This window comes from Lepidochelys kempii, chromosome 15 (genome assembly GCF_965140265.1).
Source record: "Lepidochelys kempii isolate rLepKem1 chromosome 15, rLepKem1.hap2, whole genome shotgun sequence".
In the NCBI taxonomy this organism is placed as follows: domain Eukaryota; kingdom Metazoa; phylum Chordata; order Testudines; family Cheloniidae; genus Lepidochelys; species Lepidochelys kempii.
In genome coordinates, this window is record NC_133270.1 from 24,510,026 (window position 1) to 24,527,116 (window position 17,091).

Sequence of the window (17,091 nt, forward strand, 5' to 3'; positions counted from 1 at the left end):
ATTTCAGGGTCTAGAGGAGAATTTTGTTGGGGCCCTTCAATCTAGAGTAAGAAGAAAGAAGCCAGAAGTGTTTCTCTTCCAGCCAAGAGACATGTTGTGGTCTGGGACCTCCTGGGGGAATAAGCCACACTGTATTTAGGGGCCTTTGATCAGTCTCAAATTGAAGACAACCTAACTCATAAATGGAAGCTAGAAAGCCCCCAATATCTGGGTGGCCTGGGGCCTGGCTCAAAGCATTGGGTGGCTAATGGGATAGGGGTTCAATAGACAGAAGGACTTAGATTGAGCCTGTACAGCCATTGCTGATTGCCTTTTGCTTCACAGAATGGGTTCCAAATCCCCAGGAAACAACACCCAGCCCCCAGCCTTCTTCAGCAAACTGACTGAGAGCAACTCCGCCATGGTGAAATCCAAGAAGCAGGAGATCATCAAAAAGCTCGGCACGACCAACAGGAGCGAAACGGAGTACAGTAAGGCTTCCAGGCTGGGGCTTTCATGCAGCCGCTGCCGGCGGGGGTGGTGTGTGATGAAGGTGCCTTGCAAAAACAAAGAAGGGAGAGGGAATTCCAGAGTAGCCCTCTTTCTGACATGGCTGCTGTTGTGATTTAAAGGGACAGGAGCCCACCTCCCAAACTTGAGCAGTCTGAAGCCATTTTCTTCTGCAGCTTTGGGGATGAGAATTTGCTGCCCCATGCTCTTATCCCATCCATGAGTGGCATATTGTTAAGTACAGAGGCGTAAGCACATCCTGTGCCTCTCCTGCATACAAGTACTGTGCCTGTGTGTGGCCGGGCATGTTGGGAAACGTCTTAGTTCAGTGTCTTCCCACTGCACAGATCCGTCAGAGAGGAACGGGGCAGGGAGATCTGCTGATGGGGAAAAGAGATAGAAAGGCAGGTGACTTGGGAACCTTAAGGATGGGTCATGGCCCTGTATTGCGATGGCCATTTAGGTCAGATATACCCCTCCGCCACTGCAAGGCGCATTGGTCGTGCTGGCAGCTGGCAGCTAGGCCAGGATCTGTGAGACTGATCTACCCCGAAGGTGCCTCTTAGAAGCCTGTCCTTTCCCTGGGGCTGTTGGTCCAGCACCATTCACCAGCACTGACTGACCTCTATAGGAACTAACTAACAAGTGGAGAATAGAGGAGTCTTAAGAGCTATTGACATTTTTAATGACTGCCCAGCCAGCCTGAATTCTGTCTCCTGAAGATGCGTCTCTCAGACCCGACATCAATATTGCTACAGCTCTGAAAAAACACCCAGCCTGACTTGTATTCAAAATTCATCCCATTCCTTCATTAGCCGCTAATAGAGTAGATAGGATCATAATTTAATTTAGCTCAGCATTATACAGTCAATACTAATTCAATTTGAATCCATCTTATAACAGCTGTATTGGATAAGAAGGATCGAGCTGTCTCGTCCTGTGTGTGCTGTTACCATGATCCAACCATATTATGTCCCTTGGGGGACGTATGGTTGAACCGAGTGACCTCCCACTCGTTTCCTTATCGGGGAAAATATACAGAAATAGGAAACGCCTTGTGTTAGAGAACTGCTGTTATTCTAAGAAAAGTGATACCCAAGTCAAATAGCTCAGCTCAGAGGGAAAATATTGACTTAGTATTTCCCCCTTGCTGAATGCATGAACAAAAACTCTTCTCTGAGAATGGGGGAATGAACCTTTGGAAACACCCCAAGAAAGCTCTGGGTTTTGTACCCCAGCTTAACCTCCCAGAGGGCAGGATCTCGTGGTAGAGGGAGACAGGATTGCACTTGTGGAAATCAACATGACTTTCTGGGGCTCTGCTGCATTAATGCCAGTAGGGTTAGACTTGTACCTGTGGTTCTCTGTTGCCATCTCTGGTCCACTTGGTGAGAGCAGCATTCTCCCATGCATCCAACTTCCCAAACCGCCACTCCTTGCGTATCAGGCCACCTGGAAGGGCTTTACAGGCCACTGATTGTCCATGGGTCATACTTGGAGAACCTCTGATGTTGACTGGAATGGCCAGGGCTTGCGTGTCTGGGGGTAGCATTGCTTTAAAAACAGAGATACTTTCTAGTCCCAAACCATCATTCCTCACTCCACCCACCCATGCCTCGAACTTGGCCTGGGATTTTGTCAGTGTGGGTAATGTAATGTAGGTGCCAGGCCTCCAACTGCATGTCCCATGATCCTCTGGAGTTGAGGAAGTGTTAGGAAGGAAAAGCTCCCCTAGGAGTTAACCGTTGTGCGCTGCAGTTCTTACTGAGGGACTTCTTTGTCTTCCTCCAGATGTTGGACAGCCTGGGACAGAGATTTTCAACATGCCAGCAATTACTGGAGCAGGTAACAGTCCCAATATATCTTTATTGTATGTCATACTCTGCCACACGCCACACAGAATTCACAGCCTGAGAAGAGGAGTTCAGCAGGTTCCGGTGTCATTTATTGCAATATGATACAGTATATTCCTGGTGGGAAAGGTGGGAGGCTGGGAGAATATGTGCGTACAGCCCTTCCCTGCTTTGGAAACTGCTCTGTCGGGCTGCTGGCTACAGGCCTAGCCCTTTCAAAGCCTCCAGGTTGTCAGAATTTGAGAAGACACGAAAACTTACAACCTGGAGGCCTTTGGCCTGGGATCTGTTGGGTTGGGAGGAGACCATGTAACGCCAGCAGGGAGGACGCTGTAGGGAAGCAGTATCTTTAAATGGACTCTTACTGGCAGAGGGCCGGCAGCATAAGGTACAGACTCTGCTGCCATGAAGAGGTATGAGCTGGCAAACAGGAAGGTTGGAGCTAGAGTCAGAGGGAGAGGGAAAGGAAACAGGATGCTTTAGCTCAACTACACGTGATGAGCTGGATGCAGGGATCAGTGGGTGAGGTTCTCTGGCGCGTGTTAGGCGGGAGGTCAGACTAGATGATCATGCCGGTCCCGTCGGCGTTGGCAGCAGAATTCGGGTCCTTGAACAGTGCTACAAGCTCAGCCCAGAACTGAGGAGAGGCTGCCCACCATTCCCAGCAAACTTCTTGTTTCATTTTCCCAGACGTGTGTCTTGCTGAAAGCAGAAAGTCCCCACGTGTCTTAAGCCGTTTGGTGGCTGGTTGGGCAGCGTGGTGTCCCAGACTTTATCCAGGGGACACTACATCAGATACACTGACTTGTTAATACTTGTAAATACTTGCTGAAGGGACACATGCCAGACAAAGCAATGACCATCTGAGCCCAGAGGGTGGGGGGGAGAGAGAGAGAGAGAGAGAAGGTGGGCTCAGATGTTGGTTCCTATACAGATAGAAAAACATTATTCTGAAACTAAGGGGCCTTCAGGCTTAAAGCTTAGATCAGTAACAATATGAGCTGTATACATTGTGCTAAGTTAATACTTGGTTAGCCCTGGCATTGTGCAAGGCGCTGTACACTCTACAAAAGTAAAGACCGTCCCTGCCCTGAAGAGCTTCCTGTCTAAACGACAGGGACAGTGCAGTGCCCAAAGAACTCCAAGACTGAGAACTGATGCGGAAAGGGGAATGGCTGCGGATAGTCTTAAATGAAGGGAGGACGGCAACTTGGCAGAGTGGGACCAGAAGGTCACGCCACACGCTGCGGGGGCATTGTGGTTTTCCAGAGCATGGCACACAGTTCCGCCGTTGAGAGCTGAGCCTGCCCGGGGGATGAGGTGTGAGTGGGGCTGGGCAGGTTCAGAGGAGGACAACAGGGCATCCACCCAGGTGGGCCAGCAGAAATGTCCCTGTGCGATGCTGTCGTGGGAACAGAGGTCCCACCTTGTTACTGAGAGGGGACAGCCGCAGTTTTTCAGAGGCAGTAGTCACCTTTGACCTCCAGGAGCTCTATTTCGGAGAAAAGAGTGTAGGCATCGCCACAGGCCCAGAGCCTTAAAGTTCTCCCTGCCTCACGGGCGTTTGCCGTTGAGTGGCAATGAGCTCCTGTGCGAAAAAGACCTTTGCTCCCTTCCTGCAGAACGGTGGTTCTGGAAGTGGAGGGACTGTACTTTCGGACAGGAGCCCTCTCACCAGAGCACTGCGGGGCTCCAAAGAGCTGAGTCCATGACTCCTGGCTCTGCGTGTGTCTCTCTCTCTCTCTCTCTGTCTCTCTCTGTCTCTCCAAGCTCTTCAGCATTAAAGGAGACATTCAGGCTACTCCTCCGTCCTCCAGCACCACACGAGAAGTCAAGGCCTCTGGTGCCAGTGTCCCTGTTACACTCCATTGCAACAGGGGAGCCCAGCAGTCCCGGACTGTGAGGCCTCTTCCCTCCCCACTGAGAGCGCAGCCAGCTCCAAGGGGTTCCCAGAATCCTCCCCCTGCAGCTGAGGGGAATCCGCTTCTCAAATGATGGCCTGTCTTTCCTCAGGCCGCCCCTGGGGGCGCAGGCTCGGGTTTCATTGGCAGCCCCTTGGCTGCTTCTGTAACAGGCTTGCTCTTCCCAGCTCAGATGTTTCAGGGTAGCAGCCGTGTTAGTCTGTATCCGCAAAAAGAAAAGGAGGACTTGTGGCACCTTAGAGACTAACCAATTTATTTGAGCATAAGCTTTCGTGAGCTACAGCTCACTTCATCGGATGCGTTCACGAAAAGCTCACGAAAGCTTATGCTCAAATAAATTGGTTAGTCTCTAAAGTGCCACAAGTCCTCCTGTTCTTTTTCCAGCTCAGATGTGTGTCTTTTCAGACGTCAGAGGCTACTGGAGCAGGGCTGCTCTCCGCCTTTCCTCTCCAGAGGCTCCTTTTTTCCACGCAGCGTATAAATAACCTGTGGAAAGCGCTGCCGGATTTTATCGAAGCCTCGTGGAGAGCGTTCCCAAAAGGGATTAGGCATTGATAGGGCCAAGAACAGCACTGGAATAGGACAGGGAGCAGCAGTCAGGGCTCCTGGGTTCTCGCTCCAGCTCTGCCACTGGCTTGCTGGTTGCCCTTGACAAGTCACTTCACCTCGCAAAGCCTCCCTTTCCCCTTCTGTGCAATGGGTACAGCAGCGCCTGCTTCCCCAGGAAGTTGTGGGGGCTTCCTTCTTAGCTGGAGTGTACTCTGTGCCCCTCAGCTGAAGTGTGCTGTGTACACATGCATCAGTATATAGCACGCTTCACGAGTCAGACAAACTGAGCTAGCGGCTCATGTTCATTTGCTTTTCTGTATCAAACCAAAGCCTACGGCCCTCCTAGCTGAGTCCCCACTCTAAGAACACGGACTTCAGTGGTGTTACCGCCGGGACTGGTCTTCTTGTAGAATGCCTAAACTTCCCAGGGGGATGCACTGTCCCCAAACCCTGCCATTTGGTCGAAAGGCAGGCATCAGCCATGGGTCCTTCTGGCATCCCGCTCTGTGCTAGGGAACTAGGCCCATGCCCACTGTGCATTGCCACCCTTTTTTGTTTGATCCAAGCCCCAGGTTGAGCCCCAAGTTTCTGTGGGATCTGCAAGGCAGAGGCTGCTGGCAATGGGGTTCTCTGCCTTAAAGCTTCCCAGTAAGAGTTAGTATTGGGGAAGGGAGGCGGTGACCAAAGAGCCAGGTTTTGACCCTGCACAGTGGTTAAGCTGACTCATGCAGGCAGTCGAGTCAGGTGGATCCCTTTAGCTGTGAGCTAGGAGCTTTGGAGGCGGGGGGTTGCGTGTCCTTGTCTGTGTCAGCAGGAGCTTGGGTGTGAGACTGGAAGTGTTGCAGGGAAAAGCCTGTAGCTAAGGGTCGCTCCGCTGGGCTGAGCGAAGGAGAAAGGCAAACGCTCGGGAATGTAGGTGGGTTTGGGACACTGGAGCAGAGTGTGTGATGCTGGGAGCTGGGTAGGGATGCTGCTCATTCGCAGGGGGAGGAATGAACGTGTACGCGCTCCGCTGCATAAGATACAAGGAGGGGGCACCATGGCTGCAGCATTCCCACTGGGAGAGGAGACTTGCTCTGAGGGTGGGAAGAGGGGGCTGCAGGCACCAAAGTGGCCATTAAGGAAACATGGCATTTTATTTTCTTGCCTGTATTTTGACTCTCTTAAGTTTTGCCCTTGCTCGTTTCCTGTAACCGACGCATTGGGAATGATGGTCCCGTGGCTGAGCGAGTGCCCTACGGTCCCTGTGCGGCGCTGCACCATAACTGCATGGCTTCTGATGACTCACAAGCACTCAAACACATCACTGCGTTTCTGCATCCTGTTTCCTAATGACATTTGACCTGTAGATGTGGGTGTCTGGGCCCCAATGGAGTCCGGACTACAGATGGTGCAGGGGGCTGGGAAGGAATTAAACAGCACGGGAACGGATTCTCTCCTCTTGACCTCCTGCCCCACCGGACCCAGTAGAGAACAACCCGACAGGAGAGCTAGGACAAGTTCCCCAGCAGGTTGTTGCTGGGCCGTGTGCCCACGAGGCACTGCCAGCCACAGGATCCATTCCTGTCACTCCATTGTCGCTCCTCAGCTATTGAGGCATTGGGGTCTCCATTTAAAATTTTTTTTTAAATCATTCCCCCCTTCCCCCCCCAGACTCTTCCTCACTCAGCAAGTAGTTTTCTAACTCCCCACCCCCCCAGCTCCTGCCAAGCCCTGGGGCGGGGCGGGGGGATGGAGTGCACTGCAGAGCTTAAAAACAATATGACAAATTTTGTTGCTTTGCAAGAATGTGCTGACTGTTTGTTTCTTCCCTTCTCCCTTGTCTCCTTTCTCCCCCCCCCATCTTTCTTCTTATTTGGTTCCCCCCCAACCCATCTCCCACCCCTCACCTCTCCTTCCCCTTTCCGTATCTCCCAGGGCTAATCAGTTGTAGAAGCCAGTCGGTTCAAGAAAATTCCAGTACCAACATGGGGTTGGAGGCAATAATTAGGAAGGCCCTAATGGGTAAATATGACGAGCAGTGGGAAGAGCGCTCGCCTCTCAGTGCCAATGCTTTTAACTCTCTGAATGCCAGTGCAAGCGTGCCCGCTGCTATGCCCATAACCGCTGCTGACGGACGGAATGACGACATGCGCTCCTTGCCAGGTCTGCAGCCCTTTCCACCTTCGCCGTTTCTCAGCGTTGTTCATTCTTTTTTTATATCCTCTTTGTTTTGTGTTTTCCCTTCGAGCTTTGTGAATTCGCTGATTAATCCTGGAATCTGTTATGTTCGTGTCGGAGCCTGAAAGGGGCTGTTGCTTTTTCTCTAAAACACTGACCGGGCTCTTTTCCTTGTTTAATCTCCTTTTCTTCTTATGTTGTCAAGGTTGATTTAAAAAAAAAAAAAAAAAGCCAACGGAAAGATACTGCAGAGAAATGTGGATTTCAAACAAATCCCAAGCCCGAGCGAGGATCCTGATTCAGCAAGGCCTTTAAGCCTCCCTGCTGAGCCAAACGTTTAGATTTGCGTAAAGCGCCGTCTGCTTCAGTTAAAGCACTTGATTGAAATCAAGTTCTTGAGTGCTTTGCTGAATCAGGGCCTGAGATCATATTGCCCCAAAAGAGATACTCACCCAGTGAGAAATCCATGCTTCTCTTGGTAGAAATGTGCCCCCTGAATAAAAATAGTCCTTTAAAACACACACGCCCCATTGTGGGGATCAGGGAAGGGACATTTGGGGCACTGGAGGTAGAGAAGCACAAAGTTTTCCATTCCCCTCCAGCCCAGGTGTCCCTAGCTCTGGCTGTGTGATATCCACAGTGCCAGGGGAAACAACCTCATTCAGATGGTAGCAGGGTTCGTGGTTAACCTCCCATCTGGGGCTCCCCATGTACCTGCCGGGGGAGTCTTCACCTGCTCTCGGCTGGGTTGATGGTTAACCACGGTTGTAGATTGGCTCCAAGCTTTTCTTTAGCTGTCAGTGTTGCCTGCCCACCATTCAGCCGCTGCAAAGGCCTGGCGCTGTATCTGTCGCTCTGCTCTGGAAGACAGCCTTCTGGAGCCTTCTGGAAGACAGGCTCGCTGGTGGAGCGGTGGGAACGGCAGCCCCCCAAAACAGCCGGGGCTGGGGAGAGATGCCGTGTCAGGGGACAGCAGAGGGAGGCATTTGGAATGGGAGGGAAGCCTCAAGGCAACTGAGAATGGTGGGATAAGGCAGAAACTTTGGAAAGCCAGGGAGGGGAGCATCCCTGCTGAGGCCAGAAGACCCACTGCTCCTCCCGCCCCATACCACGAATTGGGCATCTCAGGACCTGAGAACACTGCTTGCAAGCCTGTGCAGCAGGTCAAATGCAAGGAATTGCCCCTGACTTCAGGGTTGGGCCATTGTACAGCTCCGGGGGACAGCCATTCCCACGAATCTCCCCAATGCCGCTAGGACATGCGGAGGTGGGTAGAATCAGAAATGTGGGCAGGGGGTGGGGAGTCCGTCATTCCCCCAAATACCAATTGATTTGCCATCCACATGGGTTAACATGGCTCCAGTTACAGAAGCATTGAGTTACATCTCGTCCTGGCAAGGACAGGACATGGCTGGGTTGGAGAAAGGGAGCTCTGCTGCTTATCCTGGGAATTCACCAGAATGGAGCCGTTCTGGCAGGGCCACGCAGAGATTTTGAGGGGCTGGGGCAAAATCTGAAAGTGAGGCCCCTACCCTTCCAAAAACCATTACCATGGAGACAAATGGGACTCAGGGGTGTGGGGGGTTGGAGAGAGAGCCCATCCCACACTCACCCCACAGCAGCGACTCCCATCTTGCAGGGCTGAGTCCAGCTCCCTGCTCTGGGCGTTGCAGCCCGGTGCATGGGGTAAAAGCACCATTCAGGTTTGGCCTGACTGTCTCTCTGTCAGGACAGGGAGTGAGTGGTGTTGTAACCCCAGGCCATACGCACTCAAATTCCATGGGCATGGGGGCCATCTCAAGTGGAGGGGCAGGGCAAACTGCCCCCTTTGTGCTCCCGGGCGGCCCTGCATCCAGACTGTCTGTAGAGAGGGAGGAGGAGCATGTGGGTTCCTGTTCCTTCTCACACGCAGTCCCTGTCCTACTGAGTCACTTAAGGCCCCTGGCACTGGGTTTTAGGAGTTCAATGAGGCACTCCCCAGTCCCTTGCAGAAAAACGGCCAGGCCGGGCCAGCAGGCAAACACCCTTCATCAGCCCACTCGCTCCTTGTGCCAGACCCTTCAGTGCGTCCAAGTGCGCAGCCCCCATGCCGGACACAAGCTGCTGCAGCTTGCTTCGTGGTAGCAGGTGAGTTCAACAAGGAGCCGACAAGGCCATGGTGGCGTGGGGGGGTAAGTCAGGGAAGTATTTGGCCCTTTGAGCCTTTCCGTTGCAGCTGCAGTAGCTTCTTCATTCCAGCAGAGGGCCTTGAAGTCCTTGGGCATTTTAGCGAATGGTCGATAGGGGTTTGCTGGTAGAACGCCCCGAATACAGGCGCACTCTTGTAGCATGGGAAAACCTTCCCGTTTCTGGCTGGGAAATGCCAAGAACTCTGTTCTGTACCATTCCCCGCCCAGACGTCTGCTGTGAAGGTTCGCGGATGCTAAGCTTCCTGTACCTCTAGTGGTACCTGAAGGCTGCACGTGCAGTTCTGAACATGCAAGAGACCTAGATCAAGCTCCTAGTGAAATTGGGGTCTCATCCAGAGACTCCTTAAAGGGGCCAGACCCTGAGGAGCTGCTGAGCACCCCCCCCCCTTTGAACATCAGGCTCCTTTAAGGCATCTCCGGTTAGGCACCCAAAATCATGAGCCGCTTTTGCTGCCTTGGCCATGTGGCGTGTGTCTCCAGCGATCAGTTTGACAAGCAAGGTGCTTCTCTTTGCAGGAGGAGGAGGGAAGCCAAAGATTGCTGCCAGACCCAATGGCCGCAAGGCCAAGTCTCCAGCGCCGGGCCTGTCCTCCGGAGAGAGACCACCGTCTGTTTCTTCCGTTCATTCGGAGGGGGACTGTAACAGGAGGACACCGCTAACCAATCGAGTCTGGGAGGACAGGCCTTCGTCCGCAGGTATCGCAGCGCTGCCCCCTGGGGGCTTTGGCTCTGCACTCTGCCAGGTGTGGGAGGGTGAGATTGCCTCCCCAGACACATACCCGGGTCAGTGTCAGCTAACTCATCCCGTTAGGGAAGTTACTACTTATTATACCTGGGGACACCCCTCGGGAGTCAGCTGTGCCAGTTCATCGCACCCCTGACCCACAGGCCCCGCTGCTCTTCCATTCCTGGGCCTCTCTTCCCTGCCACTTGTGCTGAATTGCAAGGGGGCTCTCTGACACTGAGTGGGGGGTGCTGGTGAGTGAATTCCCTGCCCTGGGCCACTTCTTGGACCATGTTGAGTTTCTCCTTTCCTTCTGCACCGATTCAGGTTCCACGCCATTTCCATACAACCCACTGACAATGAGGCTTCCAACCGGCGTGGTGACGGCCCCGCCGCCAGCGTCCATTCCACAGGGGAACTCCACCAGCCAGCACCACGCCTGGGAGGAGGAGCCTAAGCCCCTGCTCTGCTCCCAGTACGAAACGCTGTCAGACAGTGAATGAACGAAAGGGAGGGAGGGGGAAGAGCGGACACGCGTGGGTAGCGAGCTGGCCAAGGTGGACTCCGACCATATCAGTCCATGGCGCTGTCAGCAAAGAAACCGGAGCAGCGCTTTTCCAATCGGTCGATTTCTCACATCAGGAAATTTCTGAACCCTCTTCAGTCTAAAGCCTTAAGACAGCCACATGGAACCCAGCCTAGTTCTCTTTCCAGCACTGGTGTCCTCACCCAGCAGCTGAGAGCCTGAGATACAGTCTGTGAACAGCTGATGGGAGGGGGGAGGAAGCTCCAAAGGATGCAGTCGCTCACTGAATCCCAGTTGTTTACTCAGGGGAGACCAGCTGGTGCTCCAGTTCTCCTCCTTAGATTCGGTGAGAACGAGGAAACCCATGTTGGGAGGAGAATGAGCGTGCTTGGGTGCGTGTGCGTATACTATATGTGTGTGCGCGTGCCAATACACACACATAGCATGTATTCTCTGCCTGCACACCCGTGTTGCCTGCTGTTGAGTACTTGAAATAGGATTAGACTGCCCTTCCCCAGCCTCCAGGTTGCTCCGTGCGTTTATCAGCCCATGGGCTGCGCCACTGATTTATAAAATCAAATGGGCCCCATGTTGTTCCTCTTGGGCTGCTTGGGATGTTCTTTTTCTTACAGGCATCCCCTGCATGGGATTAACTTCCCCAGCAGTGCCTCGACAGATCAGGCCCCGGAAAAGCTTAAACAAATAAAAATTACAGGGTGGGGGGAGGAAAACTAAGGATCCATTTTTTTAAAAAAAAAGTCCTTCTGAGAAAGAAACCCTTGGTTTACCTTGTAATCAGAAGACGTTCCCCATCTTGTGGTGCATTAATCTGCAGATGAAGGGACTCCATTGCTCTAAGTGCATTGTTTCCTGACTGGTGAGAAAAAGCAATTGTAAATGATGTATTGGTCTACAGGGTATATTTTTGATACCTTCAGTGAATTATGTCAAGATGTTTGACGTGAGGAAGGACTTAAAACAGTATTACGTGCTGCTTTCAGTCTCGGCTCCTGGAAAAGAGGTTCTGTTGTTGCGTGCAAAGTTTGACGAGTTTGTCCATTGTATGGAAATGTAAAAGAGGTCTCGTTGGCCCGGCCCAGTTGTCTGTACGTCAGTAGAATGTATTAACTTAGTTTAAAAAAAAAAAAAAAATGTTACCACACCTGCAGGGCCTCCTCATTCTTACATGTACTGCTCTCAAGCCCAGAGGGGTTTTCTCCTCCTTGCAGAGGGTTACTCTCTGGCACAGAGATCTCAAGGGAGCCTTTCCGAAGACCTTGTCGGTGGCTTTGTTTGCAGTGGGAGGGGATTCGTGAGAAATTTAAAATGTTGGTATTGTATTTTTTCTGATGCACATGAACGCTCTGCTTTATATTATTTTTCATTCCATGATGTTGGATCATATCTGCAGTTACACGGTTCAAGAACAAAATATTAGACTTTTGTTTTTCCTTCACTTCTGCTTTCTCACTCTGGGGATTTGCGGGGCGGGGGGAAATATGATGTTTTAAATGCTTTGCATTCTGCACGCTAGAGGAAAGAAGAGCAGGACATAGACTTTCTGCCTCTCCCATTGCCTGTTGGAACAGACAGCTGCTGTGCACAGAATCTCTCTGATCTGCGAGGAGTATATCGACGGAAAAAGTTCACAGTGTCACACTATCAATGGTTATTTTTCTTCAACACCGTCTCAAGGGTGATTCCAATTTCAAAGCAACAGGAAGATCTTACGTGGTGGTTGGTTGGGGTGTTTTTACAATGTGCTGGTTTTTAACGTTGCCAGACGTTTGTCTCTCTTCTGCTGCATTTTTTGGTTTGTGTTTTTTTTCAACGCACAAAACATTTGGAAGTGTGTTTGTTGCTGAAGGTGTGGCACAGCTCAGAAACAAAAGGTCGACGGCTGCCGTTTTGGGTATAATATTTCACAAAGAAACCGTAGGTTCTTCTGGGTGAAGTTTAAATTCACCCCATCTTTCCCCCTAATAGCCCCTTTAAAAAAATTACATGGTCAGAACAGCCTAGCACTGTAGTAATAGTGAGGTTGGCTGCAGTGTCTTGCCAAAAATGTTTGCAATTTTTTAATGAGACATGAACCCGCTTTTCACCAAAATGTTTACCAGAAATCCAGCCCATTTTTGACTGGCGCTGGAAAAGAAAAAAATATGATTTGTCACAAAAACCTTCCCAGTTTTCAGCTAGCTCTAGAGATTTAGACCTTTTACTGCAGCTTTTTCCTGTTTCCTTAAGGGATCCAAGCTTTGTCAGCCACGGTGAGACTAGACCTCAGCGGTACCTCGCAGTAAGTGACAGCAAGAGGAAATAAACGCAAGTAGCCTGTGCGAATGGACAGAGAAAGCTGGTCTCAGACGTGTGAGGGGTTGCCATCCAGTCCTTGCTTAGCAGGATAGGTGCATCAATCCCGGCAGGGCGAGCTGGATGTTTGTGTGTTTCCCACACCTCGTGGGGAATCTGGCTGTGCAGTGCAGAGGAAGTAGCGTTCTGTATGAAAACTAGAGCTGAGCTGGGAGGAGGGGCTGGGATTCTCTTCCTGAATGGGCTGATCCCTGAAGGCGGCCGTCATAACATGTCAGATAAGTGAGACATTTGAGAATTTAGGCTGGAAGTTTTAAATGGGGGCCTAAGGGAGTTAGGCACCCATCTATCATTGACCTTCAGTGGAAGCTTGGGAATCTTAACCCCTTTAAGCCCCTTTGCAAATGCCAGCCCAACTGGCTTGGGTTTTGCTGACAGAGCCCCTCCCCTCCCCGCCCATGCCAGATGTGCTGATGTCGCGCAAATGATAACAACAACCAACCAGCTAGAACAGTTCCACTTCCTTCCTTCCTGTCCCACTGCCCCATTCATGCTCACATGACTCTCCAAGTCAAAGTGAAAACACTTGGACATCAAAATGGACAGTTTGGGTTCCAGCCTTGGGCATCCCCCACTGACAGAAAGAAAAGGAAATGCCTGCAAAGTGCATGGTTCAAATATAACCTGGCAAAGAGCCGTACAAACATGCACTGCCATCTGATGATGCCTGTTATACTTGGCAGCCAGGGCCGGGTGAATGTCACTGTTACATCAGAGGGGGGAATATCTAATGGGGAGAGGGGGAGCCTTGGAAATCCTTCCTTTTGATGTCCCGGGCAGCTGCAGCTGTTTGTCTCTGCAGCCCCTCAGCTGCCCCATTGCTTACTTGATACCCAAGGGAGGGTTTCAGGCAGGGGAGGGTCTCCTTGTTCATTGTTTCCTTCCGGATGTTTGCACCATAGAGGGTTTTAGCCCCAGAAGTCAAATACCTTGGGAGCAGAGTGAGTCTTTCAAAGCCTTAATTGAGTGGTAAGTCTTGAGTCATTGGTCGCTTTTCTTCCCTGCACTTACTGCACGTCAAGTGATGAGTGCAACTGCAGCTTCACCACCTGGAATGTCCCCGTCGAAGCACAGAGCTTGCTGCGTTTAACAAGGACAGGCCTGGGATTACTGAAAAAGAGAGAACCTCCAAAACCACTCGGCAAAGGTCTTCTGTTAAATCCAGACCTCTTTAAATATTGCTGAGACTCTTAGTCTGTTTGGGTTCTGTGCAGCAGTGCTCACCTTATATGGCTGGATAGTCGTCATCCTGTGGCTTCTGTGGTACCTTGCCTTTGCTAAGGGGGCAGGGAAATAGGGACCTGGTCTTTCGGCACATGCGCTGTCTGGAAGGAGTGACAGCCGGATGCCCAAGGTGAGCTACCCAGGAATGGTGGGTGGGTCTGTAGCCGCCAAGAGGTTCAAGCCACTATAGTTCTCTTTGGGCTAAAAAGATTTCCTGTTCTGCAGCTAGAGAATTTCATGCTCCAGAGCACCTCTCCCCGGAGCTATTCGCAGAAGGAACAGCCCAGTGCCAGTTCCCCGCTCTGCCCTGCAAGGAGGTCCCCAAGTCTGACCTGCAGGGACCAGCTCTAGGGAGCGAGGTTGGTCCATTTGGTTGTGAGTCTGCCCACAGCTGCCAGGCAGGGCATGGTTCCTCCAGTCTGGGGTGAGGACAGAGATCCACCGACTCGTTCCACACAGGTGGTTGCAATCAGGACCCTTAAGCAGTACGCTGTCAGGCATTGCTGCTTTGCCACACGGAGCAGTTGGACAGCTCGTTTTTCAACAATGACAAACGACTGTGCTGGGAACTCGCCCAGGCTCCTCTTCACAGGGTCAAATGCTCAAAGAAAACCTTGTTAGTAAGATACTGTTCCGTTCCTCTGTGTACAGTACCAGGAAAAATCAAACCTCAGTGCACCCACGGATCCCCACCCTGCTTCCGAATGCAGACAGGCAGTGCCCAGAGCTCACCGGTGGTCTTGGCTAGGATTGTTACAGGGAGGAGGCAGCAGGGTCTTTAAAAGCTCCCGATCTCAGCTTTGCAGCTTTCTGGTTGGGCTAGAGTCTGAATTGTTCTTGCTCCTCCTTTGTCTAGACGTCTGCATGGCAGGTGTTGAATGATTTTCATTGGAAAAAATGGCCCCCCAAAACCACACACCCCTCTGTCATCGCAGTCCAACCTGACTGTGCGGATACATCCACAGCGTGTGCCCCTGGAAGACACCAAGGGCAAACCCAAAAGCATGTAGTGTTGCCAGAAATAACCACAAAACCTCCAATAGCCACGTGTGCCTAGAACTTCTCTGGGCGCTCTTTATGTGACAGATCCAGCATCACTGAGTCTAATGACAGCACCAAACCAAGCTGAAAATGGGGTGGGTTGGTAAACGTACACAAGCTTGGAGTAGTCACAGTTCATGGCATCCTAGGCCAAGATCCGCAAAGGTATTTAGCCATTGATTTCAATGGGATTTAGGAGCCTCCATACTTTTGAGGATCTGGATCATAGGTCTTAGCTGTACTTTAAAGGAATGTTTTCTTTTAGTAAGTGAGAAATCGTATTCCTATTGAAATTAGTGGCAAAACTTCCACTGACTTCCCTGGGGGCAGGATCACGTCCCGAACCATATGCATGATATTTGGCCAATGTGGGACCAAAGAAACTCAGTGAGTAGGGTTAGACCTGAACTAGGGTTTATCCAGGTCCGGCTGTTTTTGTTTATCCGGTTGATATCAGTGACTGGAGCAGAGCTGCCACCATGGAGTGTGAAATGCATTTGATTGCAGTGCAAACTCTCTTCCTGGTGTAAATTCATTCATTCAGGTCCAGTCAGTGACTCTTACACCAATGTTGTCAACTTTGTCAAGAAAGAGGAGGGTAGGCTCTCTCACTCGGTGTTCCGGAATAGAAATAGGTGACCCAGGATGTTGTGAGAGTGTATTCTGTATTACCGAGGACTGGTGTTTTTCTTATAGTTACATACAGTACATGGTATTTCAGTGTTACAGTGCTGGGTATGATCCAGTCTTCTGCACAAAGCTGCTGGAACAAGCAGCTATTGCACTTAGAGACACTAAGATTTCAAAACTGTAACCCCACCCCAACCCTCCGCTCGGTGTTTGGTTTTCAAGGGACTGATCCTTTTAAGAGACTTTCCCAGAGTCATTGGCTCTGCCCAGAGCGGCGTTGGGGCAATGGTATCAGTCGGACAGAGGGTTGTTTTTACTTACTGGTAGTATGCTGAGGTGTGTGGCCAGGAGCCTGTTGCTTTAGGTTTCCGGGATGCAGTGCTAAGGACAGATGTTGTAAATACGCTGGTCACTTCTGATGTTCATCTAACAGGTTCTTCTTGCTGTTTTGAGTACAAGGGAGTGGAGTCTTCTCCAGTGTTCGTGACTACGGCCACATGTCCATTCCACACAGGGATTTGGGAATGACAGTCCCTTCAAAACGAGGTACTTCCTTGTGCCCAGATACTGTACATTCTGTGTGAGAGTGTGTCCACTCCTAGACTGAGTGTGTGTGTGTGTATATACATCTCCATATGCATGTGTGTGTAGGCGTGCACACACACGTGCTTTACGTGTGCCTGAATCGATTTATTGCCATATATCCATGGATGTACGAACCATACAAGCTGAATTTTGGTCAATCAGGTTCACCACAATTCAGCTAAATTCAGACTCCATTGACTGCAACTTCCATATAAGGTGAGCACCGTCTGTGTTAGCTGAAAGGAAAGACTCTTTCATACAAAACTGTCTGCATAATCTCTGTCCGATTTTGGTGACCTATGTCTTTGTGCTACCTGCTATGATTTGTATTGATCGTGCAATCAAAAATGGAGGTTATAGTAAACTATTTAAAACGAAAGGTTTGAAGTTAGTGTAACCAACTTTCTAATTTGTACAAACAAAACAAAAAGATAAAAGGACAATTTATTGTTTGAACTGTACAAGGGGGAAAAAATCTATCTTTTGTACAACCAAATTGTGCATAGCGGTTTTGAAGCGAGTTGTATGATAGAATGGACTGTATATAGCACTGATGTGTTGTAAATATTTATGCGGCTTGCTATAAAGGGTTGGTTTTCTTCTACTGAAGGTGAAGTTTTTGTTCGCTGTCATTTTGCTCAACGGGCCCACTGGCATTGTGGGTAGCAGTGTCTGAACACTGCTTTACTGCTTTAAATAAAAAAGAAGGAGGAAAAAAAGCTTATTGCCAACAAAGCAGCGCTCTCCTCTGGTTCTTGTGTACATCACCCCAGTGGCAGCAAGATGGTCAGCTGACCTTTCCAGAGAGCACAAACCTCCAGGAGAG

At 50.7% G+C, this 17,091-nt stretch overlaps 1 protein-coding gene across 20 annotated transcripts in view; it reads left to right on the top strand.

Moving 5' to 3' along the window:
* Positions 1-16,874, top strand: part of NCOR2 (nuclear receptor corepressor 2) — a 412,043-nt gene extending 395,169 nt beyond the window's left edge. For 17 of the 20 annotated variants that reach the window (XM_073313442.1, XM_073313441.1, XM_073313451.1 and 14 more), the window contains 5 exons: positions 325-470; positions 2,281-2,334; positions 6,731-6,958; positions 9,679-9,858; positions 10,214-16,874. In XM_073313442.1, the coding sequence (XP_073169543.1) occupies positions 325-470; positions 2,281-2,334; positions 6,731-6,958; positions 9,679-9,858; positions 10,214-10,389 (784 nt within the window). In that variant the 3' untranslated portion in view covers positions 10,390-16,874. The remainder of the gene's footprint in view (positions 1-324; positions 471-2,280; positions 2,335-6,730; positions 6,959-9,678; positions 9,859-10,213) is intronic. The other 3 variants (XM_073313453.1, XM_073313456.1, XM_073313455.1) reach the window with 2 other exon arrangements.
* The last annotated feature ends 217 nt before the right edge of the window (positions 16,875-17,091 follow it).